General features: G+C 53.9%; 1 protein-coding gene across 4 annotated transcripts in view; it reads left to right on the top strand.

Moving 5' to 3' along the window:
- USP36 (ubiquitin specific peptidase 36) overlaps nucleotides 1-14,330 on the top strand; it is a 37,390-nt gene extending 23,060 nt beyond the window's left edge. For all 4 annotated transcript variants that reach the window (XM_081220138.1, XM_081220136.1, XM_081220137.1 and 1 more), the window contains exons 11-21: nucleotides 535-675; nucleotides 1,243-1,343; nucleotides 2,301-2,439; nucleotides 4,593-5,240; nucleotides 5,838-5,968; nucleotides 7,544-8,131; nucleotides 8,541-8,734; nucleotides 10,489-10,590; nucleotides 11,303-11,418; nucleotides 11,782-11,933; nucleotides 12,160-14,330. In XM_081220138.1, the coding sequence (XP_081076264.1) occupies nucleotides 535-675; nucleotides 1,243-1,343; nucleotides 2,301-2,439; nucleotides 4,593-5,240; nucleotides 5,838-5,968; nucleotides 7,544-8,131; nucleotides 8,541-8,734; nucleotides 10,489-10,590; nucleotides 11,303-11,418; nucleotides 11,782-11,913 (2,292 nt within the window). In that variant the 3' untranslated portion in view covers nucleotides 11,914-11,933; nucleotides 12,160-14,330. The remainder of the gene's footprint in view (nucleotides 1-534; nucleotides 676-1,242; nucleotides 1,344-2,300; nucleotides 2,440-4,592; nucleotides 5,241-5,837; nucleotides 5,969-7,543; nucleotides 8,132-8,540; nucleotides 8,735-10,488; nucleotides 10,591-11,302; nucleotides 11,419-11,781; nucleotides 11,934-12,159) is intronic.
- The last annotated feature ends 1,224 nt before the right edge of the window (nucleotides 14,331-15,554 follow it).

Below are 15,554 nucleotides of genomic sequence, written 5' to 3'. Positions count from 1 at the left end.
GGAGGAGAATGAACAACTCTTCTCCTTTCACACGTGGGACCCAGGTAGTGAGAGAGCTAATTTGGATGCACGGCCAAGACAGGAGACCATAACCACTTGTCAGGACAATAAAGTAAGAGTTTCTCATAGAAACTCCCACAGAAAGACTGCACTTTTCTGCTGCTTTTTTTTTTTTTTTTTTTTTTTTGTTGCGGTACACGGGCCTCTCACTGTTGTGGCCTCTCCCGTTGCGGAGCACGGGCTCCGGACGCGCAGGCCCAGCGGCCATGGCTCACGGGCCCAGCCACTCCGTGGCATGTGGGATCCTACCGGACCGGGGCACGAACCCGTATCCCCTGCATCGGCAGGCGGACTCTCAACCACTGCGCCACCAGGGAAGCCCTCTGCTTCTTTTTTAATCACTGACTAAGGGAGGCTCCCGCCTCAGCCTTGCTGTGTGCCCATTGCCCCACATTGTTAAAGACCAGCTGATGGAGAGGGCAAGGTGACCCTTACTCCCAGTGATGAATTGTAATTGCCTTTCCCTTCAAACAGGATGTGGGATATCCGGAATTCCTGAACATCCGTCCGTATATGTCCCAGAGTAATGGTGAGCCTGTCATGTACGGGCTGTATGCTGTCCTGGTCCACTCGGGCTATAGCTGCCACGCCGGGCACTATTACTGCTACGTGAAGGTCAGTGGCTCCTGTGTTCGTGTCAGGCTGTCTTAGGTGGTGGTACGCGTGCTACCTCCGGGGGGGGGCAGGTTTGCAGTGCCTGTTTGCACAAGTCCAGATGTGACCTCTGCAGACTGTTTATTCTGTGGAAAGTGGCCGTGTTTTGTGGTTGTGTCTAGGTCCTGTTGTTGTTTCTTTGTGGAGTGCAAAGACGTGTTTTAAACCTGTCCCACTCTTGGCCTTGCGATGAGACACTGGAGGGGGGCTGCTGCCAGTGCCCTGTCCTTAGACCCCTGGAGAAGTCTCGGAAGGCCAGATGTTGGTGGGAGAGGCTGTGCTGAGCAGACCTGCCAAGGAAAGCTCGCATCTTTTGGGGTGCCAGGAAGGAAGGGGGACTCCAGCACCCTCAGGGGCACATTCCAAGTTAGAGAGATACTTGACATTTTATGAAATCATTGCTAGTTAGTTCATCAGCACTGGGATACATTTGGCAGCTAAAAGGTTTTTTCCTTCCCTTGTTAAAAGTAAAGATCGCGGAAGTGTTGATCGTTGTGTTTTGTTTCGTCCACACCCTGCGCTGCTCAGGCAAGCAATGGACAGTGGTACCAGATGAACGACTCCTTTGTCCACTCCAGCAACATCAAGGTGGTTCTGAACCAGCAGGCCTACGTCCTCTTCTACCTGCGGTAACCGGCTCCCCACCCCAACCCCCCAGAGCGCTCGCCTTCACTCTGCTCTCGCCCCGACCGGCCTCCCTGGCCTTTCTCTGCATGAAAGTGACTGGAATTCTGCAGGAGGGAAGCTCTAGGAGCAGCTCTCCTCCTACCAGTCAGGTGTAGTGGAGAGTGGCCACTGGGAAGGACACTTAGATCACATCCACTTGGCTGTTGAGTCAAAGCCAGAGCCTGTGGGAAGGTCAGAGCAGGAGTCCATCTGCCCCACAGTGAGGTGACTTTGAATGTAAATTGGAAGGTTGTCTATTACGTTATTGCCCCAAATTAGATGCGTTCCATCTGGCTATCGGCTGGCGTACAGACCTTCCTCTGTGGGGAAAGTGATCACGGTGGGCAGTGAGGTAGGTTGTCAGAGGGTAGAGGCTAAGTAGTCAAGAGGGTGTAGGCCTTTGGAAGGTGCCTCTTCTTGGTACTGATTGTCACCGACCTGGAGGATGAGGAGAAGGGAGGTGTTTTGCTGCTCCAGGATGATGGCTTTCTGATAAACTGAGACTCTAATCTCGGAAGAACTGAGTAATTTGCTCTCTGCTTACATTGAGCAGAATCTGAGGCTGCGTAGTAAGTTCTCATGGTTTAAGGGCAAAGTCAGCTTCAGAGAAGCACGTTGGGACAGTCATGGTTCCCTCTGGCTGTTTTTCTGCCTTTGCCTGCCTTTTTTTTTTATTTATCCGTGCAGCGTGGCTTGCGGGATCTCAGTCCCCAGACCAGGGATTGAGCCTGGGCCACTGCAGTGAAAGCCTGGAATCCTAACCACTAGGCCACCAGGGAACTCCCTGCCTGCCCCTTTTTTTTTTGGAATGGAATTGTAACCTTGACTTCTGTATTCTGATTCCTTCTCACACTCAGTTTCGGTAAAGCCTCTGCAGCTTTAGTAAGACACTCCCTGACTTTGTTCTATTCCTTTGACAGGATTCCAGGCTCTAAGAAGAGTCCTGAGGGCTCCATCTGCAGGACAGCCTCCTCCCTTCCCAGCCACCCCAGGGTGGTTCCAGACCACACCAGGAAGAATATCAGCAATGGGACCACATCCTCATCAGTGACTGGAAAGGTACTTGTTTAAGGGGATTGATGTAGTCATTGCTGTTCTTCGTGCCTGTGCCTCTCGGGATCGTGGAGCCCCCAGACCTCTTCATGCTGGGGAGCTCGGCCCGATGGAAGGAGAGTGCAGACAGCAGTCCTGCTGTATTCCACGTTCTTTCTGAAGTGGGTCACGGAGCCAACAGTGGTGAGGAGGAAGAGGGGACAGTGATGAGAAAACCTGACTCAGCAAATCAAGACTTAGAGCAGCTGCCACGCAGAAGTGCAGTGACAGGTTCCCCGAGCAAACCTCTGGCCTTAAGCATCTGGGAAAAAAATATTTTATCCCCACATTGTAATACTAAAAATGTGAGTAGTTTGTACCAGTGTTAATTTTCTGATTTTGATAATTATATGGTGGTTATGCTAAAAGAACATCCTTTGTTTTTAGGAATACTCGTGGGTGTATATGGAGGTAAAAGGACGTCGTGTCTAAAATTTAACTCATATAGTTAGGAAAATATATATGCACATATATACACACATATATATACAGGAGAGAGAGCAGGAAAGCTAATGTGGTAACGTGTTAACAATTAAGGAATACCCTTGAAGTTATTTTTATATGTATTTGAAATTTTGTACTAAAAAAAGTTAAGAACTCAGTTTTATTAACAAGATAATAGCAGTTTCCTTATAACGTAATTCATAATTCAAAAATAGAACGGCCCTCTCTGTTGACTACTTCTGTGATCCTTTCCCTTCAGTCTGAAGATCAAATCCAAACACAGGCTGCTGGGGCCTTCACATGTCTACAGGGGTTTTAGTCATTTACGCAAATCTGTTTCCTTTCCAACATTCAAGAAAATAGAAGCTGAAATAGAAGCATTGGAGTTGACGTCGCAGTGACATGCCATGACCTGGTTGCAAAGGTGATGGTCACTGTGGCCAGAGCAGGAAAGCCGGAAGCCTTGGGTGCTGCTCAGAGGAACAGCGATGGGCGTGGGGGCGCCTGAGGGCGAGCACGGCCCCCCCCCCCGCCCTGCCCCCCACCCCACCCCACCCCACCCCACCCCCTGGTCAGGCCACCGCAAGGCCTCTTCACTGACCCTGCGTGTTTTCATCATGAAAATAACTTTCCAAATACACTGCAGTTGCACAAAAGTTATTTTACTCTAAGCAACATTGTATAAGTTCTTAAATGCTCAACAAGTGCACAGGTTTTGCAGCACAGTGGGAAGATGTATTCCTTTCAGGAAGAATGCTAATAAAGAAATAATGACCTAAGTGACTTAAAGTCACTCTGTTGCCTGTGCAGAGGATATGGATGTTTAAGTAATTCAAAGTAGTATCAAATTAGCAAGTATTTTGGGAAAAAATTGTTGCCGGCTCGAGTACAGTAAATGCAGTGTGGCAGTATGCATCCTAATTGATGAAAATATTAACAGCCTCATAATTCCATTTCTAAAAAATTAGCGTGGAGTACTAAGTACAGAAGAAGATTCAGTCTTTTGACCATTCCTTCAGCACATAGTCTCTAAGACCCTGACCTGGTTGGGGGTGGAGGTGGCGTGTCATGGTAAACAGCACCGAAGCAGGCCTCGGGGAGCATTTCGGTGAGTGAGTGGCATAGACCCAGTTGTGATGGTGCTATGGAGAAGGATGGGGCAATTAGCACCTTAGTGGTCATGTCAGGGAGACCTGGAGCCAGTCTAGTTTATAAACTCTTCATGCAATGAGATGGTCGCTAGTCAAACAATAAAGACCTTTGTTGATGGGCCAGAGTATGAAGGTGATAATGGCATACGGTGATACTGAGATGCTCCTGTGCACCTGTGTCAGAAGAAAAGACCAAAGGGAGAAGACACCAGCCTATTAATGGAGGGTTATGTTTAGGTGATGGGACTTGGTAAATTTTTTCCCTTTATATTTTTTTGTATTTCTCAAATCTTGATGAAAATGTACTGCTTTCGTAGTAAAGATAATTATAAAGAGGCACCCCCATACGTGCACAACTCCAAAGATGCTGAAAAGAAGTAACGGTATCTGTACCGTGTGTCCGTGTAAATAATTTGTCTAGAGTTGCCCCTCAGAGCCCCTGCCTGCTGCCTCCTTGTGGGGGCCCCGCCAGCCGGCTGTGCTCCCTCCAGCTTTGACCGCCTCCTCTGCTTTGCTCCCCTTTAGAGACCAGACCCTGTGACAATGAAGAAGCCTCAGACCCCTGAAGAGCTCGGGGTGCCCGTTGCCAGGAATGGCCCTGGGTCGGGCCTGAAGTCTCAGAATGGATACACTCCTCCCAAGCCACCCCTGGGGTCCCCTTCCCCCAAACTCTGCAAAACGCCTACCCACGTGCCGACTGTTCTGGATGAGCCTGGAAAGAAAGTCAAGAAACCAGCCCCCCTGCAGCACTTCTCCCCGGGGCCCCCCGGCACCGGCGAGCCAGGCGGCAGCAGGTGTGAGGGCCGCAGGCCCAGCTCCTGGGACGGCAGGGCCACCCTCTCTACCTCACCTCGGCCCCCGGCCGCCAGGACCGCCAACGGGCTTGGGCCCAAGGTGGGTGATGAGGGCCCAGCCGCCGAGAGGAGGGGCTCCAGCCCTGAGCACCCTGCTGGTGGTGGCCCCGCCAGGCCCCCCCCAGCCCCCCAGAGTGGAGCCACCCCTCTTGACGATTCTCAGGGAACCCACTCTGCCGGCCCTGCCAAGGTGCTGCCGGCCCGAGAGGACGCGGAGCTGGTGAAGGCCAAGTGCCCCGACCTAAGCAGCGCCTCCCCCGAGCCCGCCAACACCATGTCTCCTCCGCCGGCCAAAAAGCTGGCCCTTTCTGCCAGGAAGGTGGGTGTGTGGGAGGGTGTCGGTCGGGGTTGGGGAGCCGGTTCGATTGTAGTTTGGGGGGTGGGGCGGCAGCACGGGGGCATTTGGCCGCCCGAGGAGCTGAGATGTTGGGCGTCCCTAGGTGGCGGAGGGCTGTCCAGGCGCGGGCAGGTTGTGGCATCTCTGTCATTGGATGAGGCCAGTGGCCGATAGAGGGTCAGGGCCACACAGCCGTCCTCTGTCTCCATCTGTGGACAGATGTCCTAAGGGAGCCTCGGGGAACGGGCTCCGGCAGGGAGCTCTGAGCACGGGGACGCACGGGACACGGGCTGACTGGCACCTCTTGTGCACCTCGAAGCTCCGTGACGTAATTGTCGTACTGAGATTTTTGTTTAAACTTCCTTCGTTTTCTCCTTTTTGTTTCTAACCAAAAACACTTCTGATTCTTCTTCTACCATTCTCCCGCCCCTCACGCCCCCTTTTTTGTTCTTCTGTCCTCTCATCCTTCTTTCTGGGCTTTTATTTTTTATTTTATTTTTACTTTATTTTTACTTTCTCTCTTCACTCACGGCAACCTTTTTTAGAGCACCAAGTTTTTATTTATGTCAATAACTGCAGGCCAGCACCCTGCGGAGGGCAACCGGCAATGACCTCCGTCCACCTCCCCTCTCTCCATCCTCCGACCTCACCTCCCCCTGGAAACCCACTCACCCCGTCGTCGCCTCCACCTGGCCTGTCAGTACAATCCGGTAAGCGGGGCAGCCGCTCCTCCCCGTGGGGACAGCACACCGGTCTGCCCGGTGTCTCATCTGTCCTCCTGCCGAAGGGGCTTCGGCGGGGCAGAGGCAGCTTGGTCTCTCAGGCCCTGGTTTTTTTACTCTGTCTTCATCTTCCGTCGTCTGCCACGTGCTCGTGGTGATGTGTGTGCTGTGAGCTGATCTGCCTATGGCCCCCCAGCCCCGTGACAGGACCCTGAAGTGGAAGGGGTGGGGCATTTGAACAGACCCTGCGTGAGCTCGGGGTCCTGTGCACTGGTTGTGTCTCCCAGCCGTGCTCCCTGGCTTATCTCGGGTGGGGTGGGGTCTGTTACCCTGGCCCTGAGGGCCTCCCGAGTGGGCTCAGGTGCCCCCCGTGTGCTGCGGAGGCTGCTGTGGGAGGCGAGGTTCTTTGGGAGCTTTTCAGGCTCTTGCGGAGATGCCCCTCCGGAGGTTTGGGCTGTCGCCTCCTGGCCCTCTCCGTACAGGGAGGGCTCGTGTTCCTTTGTGAGTCCAGGGCCAAAGGCCCAGAATGACCGATAAATGGCTTGTTTGAGGGCTGAGGGGCTATCAAGGCCTTTGGCAGCTGGGGAGGGAGGAAGGAGGGAAGGAAGATGGGGCGCGAGGCCATGGGGTGGTTTGGGCGGGCTTGGCGTTGCCGTGGCGCCGACGTGCCCTCCCTGCCCTCCTCGTTCAGGGCCCCGCTGTTCCCTTCGTCCAGCCCCCTTCCCGCTTTCAGTCCTGGCCACGGGGGTCTTGCACATGCTAGGTCCTTAAACGTCCAAGACATTTATTGGGTATTTTTCTTTGTTTCTTTGACATATAGCTTTTTTTTTCTTTTTAATTCCAGAAAACGCAGAGTAGCGTGATGCAGTAGTGCAGTTTGTATGTTGCCATCAGAGTTTGTTGTCTAGTTTAGATGATGTTGAGACAGTCCTGGTTAATTAACAACCCTTGGAGATGGGTTTATTGTCACTCATTCACAGATGAGAAAATTGTGGCCCAGAGTGGAAAGTTGACTTTTCCAAGGTCGCGTAGCTGGCAGGAGGAGATCCAAGAGTCTCACTTGATTTGCTCTAGATCCTGCCCTTTACTTGTCTTGCTGTATCATCTGACTGGAAAGTCTGTTTCCCTGATTTCCCTGAACCCCAAGTTTCAGAGGAAAATCCTTGAAGGGTAATAGTGGAAGATGCGTAGGCTCATAGCTGCCTTTCTTGTAAGACTCACCGCCTGTGCTCAGACACCTGATACTTGCGGAGGCTGGACATTTATTGCTTAGTGGAGGTTTCCTCCCAACACATTTGTATTGAGAATCTGAAACATTAGGGTTTGCAAAAGTACTTTGAACTGCCTGGTGACAAGAAACTAAGAGATATGTAACTATTTTTATTAACTTTGATCTTAAGATTTGAATTTGTTAGCATGTATTTTCTAACATTTGCTGAAATGTACATATATCTGAGGTTTATAGGCGAAAGTCTTTTAAAATCCTGACCTGAGAGGGAAGGGGCCGAGGGAGGGAAGGCAGGGAGAGCTCAGCCTGTCCTCACTACCTGACTGTCCTTACAGGGCTGTGTCACCTGCTCCGAGACCATCCAGCCACCTGAAGCCCCCCCTTGGCCCCCACTCCCCGTCACTGTCCAGCAGCCCCCCGCCTCTCAGGACATCAGACCCACAGAGCCACTCGCCCGCCTCTGCCCCCCTGCCTCAGGTCAACGGGGGCTTCCGGGCCCCCTCACACCAGCTGCCAGAGGCCAGGGAGCCCCCCCAGGGTCTCTGTAAGAAGAGGAAGAAGACCCGCGTGGGAGAGACCCAGGGCCAGGGCTCAGAGACCTGCATGGCTGTGGCGGCCCCTCCAGGGCCTTCCAGGAAGAGGAAGAGGAGGAAGAGGAAGCACACGGGGGACACGGACGCCTCCCCTCTGCAGGCGGGGCGCACGCCGGGGCCGCCCTGGAGCCCCGTGCACAGGAAGGAGGGTCGGGCGGAGCCGCCGGCGGGCAGACTGGAGGAAGAGGGCGGACAGCAGCCGGGGAACGGCTGGCCCGTGGGATGCGTGAGCGACGGCCCCCGCGTGAGCCGCAGGAAGAGGAGGAGGAAGGGAGCTGAGGGCCTTGGCGGAGAAGACGGCCTCCGCCGGGACCACCCACCTCGGCATGGGTGAGAGCAAGGAGCCCTGCACCTCCGCTCACACACAGTCCACTCCTAGTGGGTGCTGTCTGGAAATACAGGCACTGCCCGGCCCTCTGGGACATGACTGTATCGTCAGGTGTCCCAGGCGGGTGGCGAGTGGAAACAGCGTTCCGGACCTGGCCAGCCCCATAGGTGCTGGGCGGTCACGTGACCTGGGCCGGGCTGCGCTGGGGTCCTGTCGTCCACCTTGTGGGACTTGCCTCGGATTAAAAACACACTTGTGTGCTTTTCTGGACTGTGGCCGTGGGCAGGTCCTGGTCAGATTCGGGTGGAGTCTCCTGGGGCTCTTCTGGAGGGCTGAGACACATGCACCAAAGTTCACAGGGTATCTGGACCTCAGTTTGCTAGGAGCTGACTGTCAACTCTGACTTCCTAGGAGCTGCTCTTCCTCAGATGTCATCCAGCCAGAGACTGTTGCAGCATCACCAAGGAAAAAGAAAAAGAAAAAAAGGAAGCAGGAGTCACAGCAGGAAGTAGAAGAGAATGAGTCTGAGGGCCAGAGGCGCTCTGTAGTCCCTGGGAGCAGGCCAGGGACAGCTGTGAATGGCCAGGCTCCCGGAAGCCCCACAGGTGTGCACTGGGCCGGGAGGGGACGCCAGGGGAGCAGGGGGTGGGAGCCAGTCTGCCCTGTGCGTCTAGAGGCAGGTGCGGTACATTGGGAGGGGCCTGCTGGAAGACCTCTTACCTCTGCCCTCGTGCCAGCTGTCTGCCCACTTGGACCTCCTCACCTGGCAGATCGTTCAGCCCGAACTACCCCGTAGGAAAAGATGGGGTACATGTAAACTTTACACGTTCTGTGAGCACAGTGTTTCTTCTGGTTCAGGGCTGTTCCCATCTAAACCTTCCCACTGGAATTACTCCTGGGCCGCCCAGCCTGGCATTTTTCTTTGCCACTTGAACTTGCAGCATTGGGTTCAGAAGCTCACCTCCCTCTGCCTCTCTTTGTAGCCGGCCTTCCTGAAGATCGTGTGGCCTTTTGCTGTTGGGGTTCTGTGTGCTGTGGCCGTGCCTGGGCTGAGACCTCCACCAAGCGCCTCGTTCATGTTTCATTTTCTTTTTCCTTAGTGGGCCAGCTCGTTTCACCAGGCTCTCCTGGTGGAGTGAGTCTGTTAAACGAGGGGAGCGAAGGTCCTCAGCGCCTCAGGAAGGGGCCCCCAGGTGGCGGATCGTCTGGGGTCTGCTGTTTGTGCTTTGGGGGCACACTGGTTCCCAGGGATGGATTTGTAGTTTATCAAACTCGGGAAAACCAATTCATGAATAAACACGGCATTCCATTAATTACACAGCAAAAGCACTAACTGCTGGGCAGTGAGGAATGGCCACTTCAGGCAGCCCATGTGTCATTGGAGAAAAGGCTGCAGAGACTGGCTGTCATCAGACGGGGTCACTTTGTGAGCACGTCAGCCAAGCGGGAGGTGCAGCCACGCCCCAGGCCTCTCTGCCCAGTGCAGAGCAGGAAGTGCGTGGTGGGCAGGTGCTAGGGCTGCGGGGACGCCCAGCGCCCCATGTGTTTGCTCATAATCCCAAAATTGGGGCAGGCATTTGTGACCCTAAAGAGGCCAGAGCCTGGGTTGCAGGTGGCTCTGCGTGAGCACCGGGCCCAAGCTGTGCTGAGGAGCGGCTGGAGAGGGAGTGGGGGACAGGTCGGGGGCAGACAGTGGACGCCGTCCTGCTCAGAGCACTGAGCCTGAAGGGCACCAGGTCATTGCCAAATTGGCGGACCAGAGAGATGAGGTCAGGCTTGTGTTAAGGGGGGTGAGTCTATTCTGACAGTTCTGGGTGGTTAGGGGGACTGGGCAGAGGCCAGGAGCAGCTCAGACGTCGTTTCTAGAGCCCTGATAAGGGGCGGCCAGTGCTCTCTGTGCAGATGTCCTTGCTGGCCAGGCTCTCCGGGGCAGGGAGGTGGGAGCTGCCCTGCGAAGCTGCGGTGGTGCTGGTGGCGGCGGCACCTCCTCCAGTTCGCGCTGCTCCGGGTTTCTGCCCCTTCCCTGCAGGTGAGGAGCCTCCATCCGGAACTCCTCTCCCTTCCTCCCTCAGACCCAGGGCTCACTGCTGCCTGTAGGTTTTTTGTTTTGTTTTCGGTGTTCAGGTTTTCATCTTTTGCAGAGTTGCTTTGGACCAATAACCTCTTCTCTTGAGAAAGAATAATCGTTAACTCCCTTGTCACAGGCAGGCAGGCAGGCAGGCAGGAAGAGCTTGCTTTTACACATTCTTTAAAGAATTTGTCATTAGTAAGTTCTGCGATTCTGTTGTAAATAAAAGGTGTTATGAGCGTTTCCTCGGTGGTTTATTTTTAATGTATGTAAATGTTATTCTGATTGCAGGGCTGGGACAGGCTCCTCTTGTATCCTGGGACAGAGAGAGAGAATCTGATGTGGTCCAGGAATTGCTCCAATATTCATCTGATAAAGCTTACGGGAGAAGAGGTACTGGTTTTGAGCCTAGACTTCTGTCTTCTGCAGTTGGCTTAGGAGGAGGTAGAGGGGCCTGAAAAAGACCTCCTGTGTTGAGCCTTGTGCATAGGAATTGCTTGGCTCTGAAGATGGGAAGAGGAATGTACATGTCTGTTGTACCCTCTCTGACCCCACTGCCATTGCATGCAGATCAAGAACCCTGCAGGCGGGTTTTTTCTGCGGTGGGGATCCAGAGCAGCTTCCTGCTGGGCTCTGGGAGCCGGGGAGAGGGCGGAGTGTGCGCGTTTGGGCAGGGCAGGGCAGGGCAGGCCAGCCAGGGAGAGCGTTAGAATCCCAGAGTCGGGGAAGGCAACAGACCGAAAAACTCATCCAGCACTCACGCTGTAAGTTTTTATTTAGAACATTATTTTTCTAATTTGGACTCGGAGAAAGAACGCAAGATCTTTGTTTCTCAAATGAGGGCATGGGCTTAAAAAGAACTAAATATTCGGGGTTAACAGTGTTTGCCTTTAAGTGACAGGATCACTGACTGGCCTACACACCGGAGACCGCTCTGTTCCCCCCCTTTCCCTTCTCTGTGTATCCATTTTCACCAAAAGGTGGCACTCAAAACTTTTTGAATAATTAGGAGTAGACCAGCCTAGTTTGTAAACTTCACCCTTGAAGTAAATGCACAGGGCAGCCGGGACCCACGCAGGTCGCAATGCCAGTGTCTGTCTTGCAGTTTTGACGTGGGACGGTGAGGTGTCAGCTGTCAGTCAGGATGCCATTCAGGACAGCAGGCTGGCCCGCATGGCCACAGTCATTGACGACTGGGACGAAGAGTTCGACCGAGGGAAGGTATGACGCGTGGTGGCGCCTGGCGGGGATGGAGCGCCGCGGAGTAGCTCGGCTCGGAGGGCGCTGGGGAGGCCTTGGATTTTCAGGGCTGTTTGAAGGGGCAGCAGCATCGCAGAATGGCCGAGGGCGAGACTGGAGCCGCGCTGCCGGGTTCAGGAAGCCTGTGTCCTCCAGTTGCTCCTGCTCCTCCGTCAGTGAGGTGGGGGTCGTGGGGACACCTTTCGTGGGTCACTGGAGAGTCAATCTGTTAGTTTAGGTCGCACGTTGAGACTCGTGCTGGCACGTAGTAAGCACTTGGAAAGGAGCCACCGGGACCTGGGGGAGCCCTTTTTGGGAATTGTGACACTGTGATTCTTGTCATAGGAAAAGAAATTGAAAAAATTCAAGAGAGAGAAGAAAAGAAACTTCAACGCCTTCCAGAAACTTCAGAGTAGACGGAACTTTTGGTCTGTGACTCATCCAGCTAAGGCTTCCAGTCTCAGCTATCGCCGCTGAATTTGCAGCTGTCAAGATGGGTCAGTTTGTTCGTGTGTGTGTGTGTAGTCGTGCATGGGCTGTGGTGTGTACGGTGTGGAGTGTGGTGTGCACACACCGGTCACTCGCAGATTGAGGACCAGGCTGTTTCCAGGCTCCATCTCGTGTCAGTGGCGTTGCCTGTGTTGGACGCGCTCTCCAGGGGTGGTGGTGGGACTCCTGGGGTCTCGTTTCTCTCCCTCAAGAATGATGTTCTTTGCCTCACAGCCTCCAGAGACGCGGTCCCTTCCTGGGGACCGTCTATCTGGACTGAAGAGCCACTTGCCGAGGACTTGCTGGCTCTGTCGGCTCCAGGCCTGCCATGGGGGACGGCCCGCAGAGGCCCCGGGCTTCTGTGGATCAGGACCTCTGGTGACACAACACGCACTGTGACAGACACGGGGACTCTTAGAGCAGGGGGCAGCACAGCAACCGGGACCCGGGATGGGGCTGAGTGCCCTGTGATGCTGTCCTGGGGCTGCGGGGGACAGCGGGGAACAGCGGGGAGGACGGTGGCTGCGCCTGCCCAGTGTGACCTCGAGCTCCAGAGATGACAGCCTGCAGCCAGTTGCTCTTCTCGACGGGCCCTCCATCCCCCACTCCTGGCGGCTGGCGCTGCCACCTCATCGTGCGCCTCCCGCTTCCTCAGGTGGGGGCTCTGTATGCCTTACCTGTCCAGCCTCAGAGAGTCGGTGCCCCGGGCCGGCCCCACGCCGCTGCCTCTCCCTTCTGTGGAATTGCGGGGCGGGCGGCCCTGCCAGTGCATCTCTCTCTTACAAGAAACTCTAGAGCCTCTCCGGAGAGCAGGTGGCTGTAGTGGGGCAGGTTGGGGGCCGAAAAGATGTGCCGACACATCTGCTCCTCAGGCTGCTACTTGTCCCGAGGTGGCTTTGCTGGACCCTCCCTTGCAGCTGCAGTAACCGGGGGTCCTTACTGAGGTGGTGGTCTTGGGGTAGATTCTCCGTTTATTTTACTACTTGATATAAAACATTTATTTTTGACCAGGCCTGTGGCTTCCATCAGCAATATGTTTCCTCTCCCTAATATGCAAATACTGGCTTCATCTGCTCAATTTTGTGAGTGCTTTTTGAATTTAGATGACTGTATTACTCGAGAAGATCACGATCACTTTTTTATCTTGTTCAAGCTGTGCCTGCGAACTTATAATTTAATAAATACGGGAAATCCTCAGTGAGGTGATACTGTCCAGAAAAAGGACGCATGTCCCAGGGGTAGAAGGTATGGAATTAACATCTGAAGATTATCCCTCAGCGCATGTCCACGCTTCCTCTCCTCTCGGTATCACTTCGTGTGGGAGTGGGCCAATGCCTGGTCCTGTCCTTCGAGTGGTCTCCTCGGCCTGAGGCCCAATGCACTTGTCTGGCCCCCACTTTCTTCTTCACGGAGCCTTGCCCTTTGCTGCTTGTTCTGGGGCCTGGGGGATCCTGGTGGTATCGAAAAAGTGTTACATTTTTTATACGGGGAGCTATGTTAATTTTTTCATGTGGGTCGTTCTTTATGTTTTTTTCTTCCTGTTTTTGTATTTCTCTTTAAAAAGTTGGGGAGAATAATACCAGTGTCCTGCGCTGGGGCTGCTCTGGTCCCAGCAGATGGGAACCGGGCTCTGCCTGGACTGGCCCGGGAGCCTTTTTGTCTTTTTCAGAGGACTGATTCCTGCATGTCAACCACACCTTGCTCAAAGCTGAGGGACCCACCCCAGTGCCCTGTGGCTCTGTCATTTGTCATCTCAGGAGGGAAGGCAGGTGCCTCCGTGGGCAGGGTTTTTTTCTCTCTTGAGATGTTGACATCCATTCCTGCGTGAACTATTTCCCCGACCATATTTTTATCATGTTCTGTAGCTGAAAGAAGAAAAATTCAGTTGTTTGTTAGCACAGAATTGATCTCCTTTCTCTCTCTCCCTCTTCTCCAAACAAGTCTCTTCCTTTCTCCACTATATAATTATAAAGGCTTTTCCTGAGGAGAACGTACCCTTTTTCTTCTGGGCAGGGATGAGCACTGGCCTGACCCTGCAGCATTTAAGAATCACTGTTAAGTAGACAAGTCCTCCCATCCCACGGAGAATCATCGGCCAAACTGGGAGGGAAAGGATAGGCCCAGAAAACGAGTCCAGATCCTAGGTGTACGTGTATAAAGAACTAAAGCATCTTAGACTTCGTTGACTTAGAACATGGGTCTAATTTAACTTCATGTTTGGGGGGTCACCCCTCCCAGTGGTCCTGGGTCCTCTCACTCCCTGACCCTTGGCTGGGGCCCTGCTCACACTTCGGCCCCGTGTGCGCGTCGAGCCCACGGCACGTGACCTGCACCTCCGCTCCAGGGGCTGAGGGGCCCCAGATGTTGTCGAGATCTCGGTGCAATAAAACAAGGAGTTTTTGTGAGTCCTGCCTGTGTCTTTGTTTTTTTTTTCCCTTTGACTTTTAAAAGGTTCACCCCGACCCCAGTCTGCTGTCCCAGTTTGCATGTGAGGTTGGCCTCAGGCACTTTCTGGTCACCTGTCTGTGAGTGGGAGTCAGGTGCCTTTAGCAGTCTGTGCAGCAAAGCTTAGAACAGGTCTTTGTTAAGAATAAAGGGGAAATAAAGAGGTTTATTTGAATGTCTTAATACATACATTTATTTGAATTTAAGAAGGGAGAAATCCTTTGAAGTGACTCCCTGAGCTTTGAGGGTGAATTTCAATGAGCACCAGATTGAAACTTGGAAACAGTATCATTCCACTGAGGTTTGTTTGAAAATTTTTTGAACCAAATGGTTGGATTTCTGTAGGGAAAGATGAGGGAGAAATCGTAGGTTTTGCTAAACTGAGTTTTCCTCACAGTTGGCAGGGGCGACCAAGGCCTCCGGTTTGGGGACCCCTTCCTGAGCCTGGCTTGTGTGCAGCGGTGGGTAGGGCACGGCGATGTGGTCAGTGCCTGTTCAGTCTCCCCTGACCTGAGTGAGCACGCCCAGCTGCTGCTCCGGCCACATGCCAGAGGCTGTGGTGAGGAAAACTCATCTCCTGTGTGGACTGGAATTCAGTGTTGGTACAGAGTGTAATTTGGACTCACGTGGACATTGCAGCTCTTGTCAGGCTTGACGGGAACAGGAGGGGCAGGGTCTGGCTGATACCGTACGTCCTGGAAGTGGGGTAAGGCCAGGAGGGGGCACAGGTCCCTGCAGAGCGCTCCGTGATCCGCAGGTTACAGGTGGCAGGAGCCGTGCCTGTGAGTGGGTGACAGGAACTAGTGCAGTCCCAGGCGAAGGCAGGTTTCCGTTGAGTGGGTTCTGGTGCCCGAGCTCCGTGGCTCCTTGCCCCTTCCTTCCCTTCAGTGATACCCCACAGTGCCCCACCCAAACATGCCCCTCAGACACGGGGACTCTCTATTCCAGTCACTGTGGGGGGCGGGGGGGTTGGCCAGACAGCTCAAAATGAGGACAGCAAAGTAAGAACAGGTGAGGTGAGACATCTGCTGGACCCAAACCAGAGGGGGTGCTTGGCAGGTGGGAGAGAGTTTGGGGTGACTGATGCAGTTCATGGGCCTGTCTCACCAGCCAAACTTGTGTCCAGAGGTTCTGCATCACAGGCTGGGAGGCAGCTGGAGTTGATCCGCTACAAATCTGGGCAC

This window comes from Mesoplodon bidens (assembly GCF_964165515.1).
Source record: "Mesoplodon bidens genome assembly, chromosome: 19".
Lineage (NCBI taxonomy): Eukaryota > Metazoa > Chordata > Mammalia > Artiodactyla > Ziphiidae > Mesoplodon > Mesoplodon bidens.
Note: the sequence above shows the minus strand (reverse complement) of the source record. Positions and strands in the feature narration are given on the sequence as shown.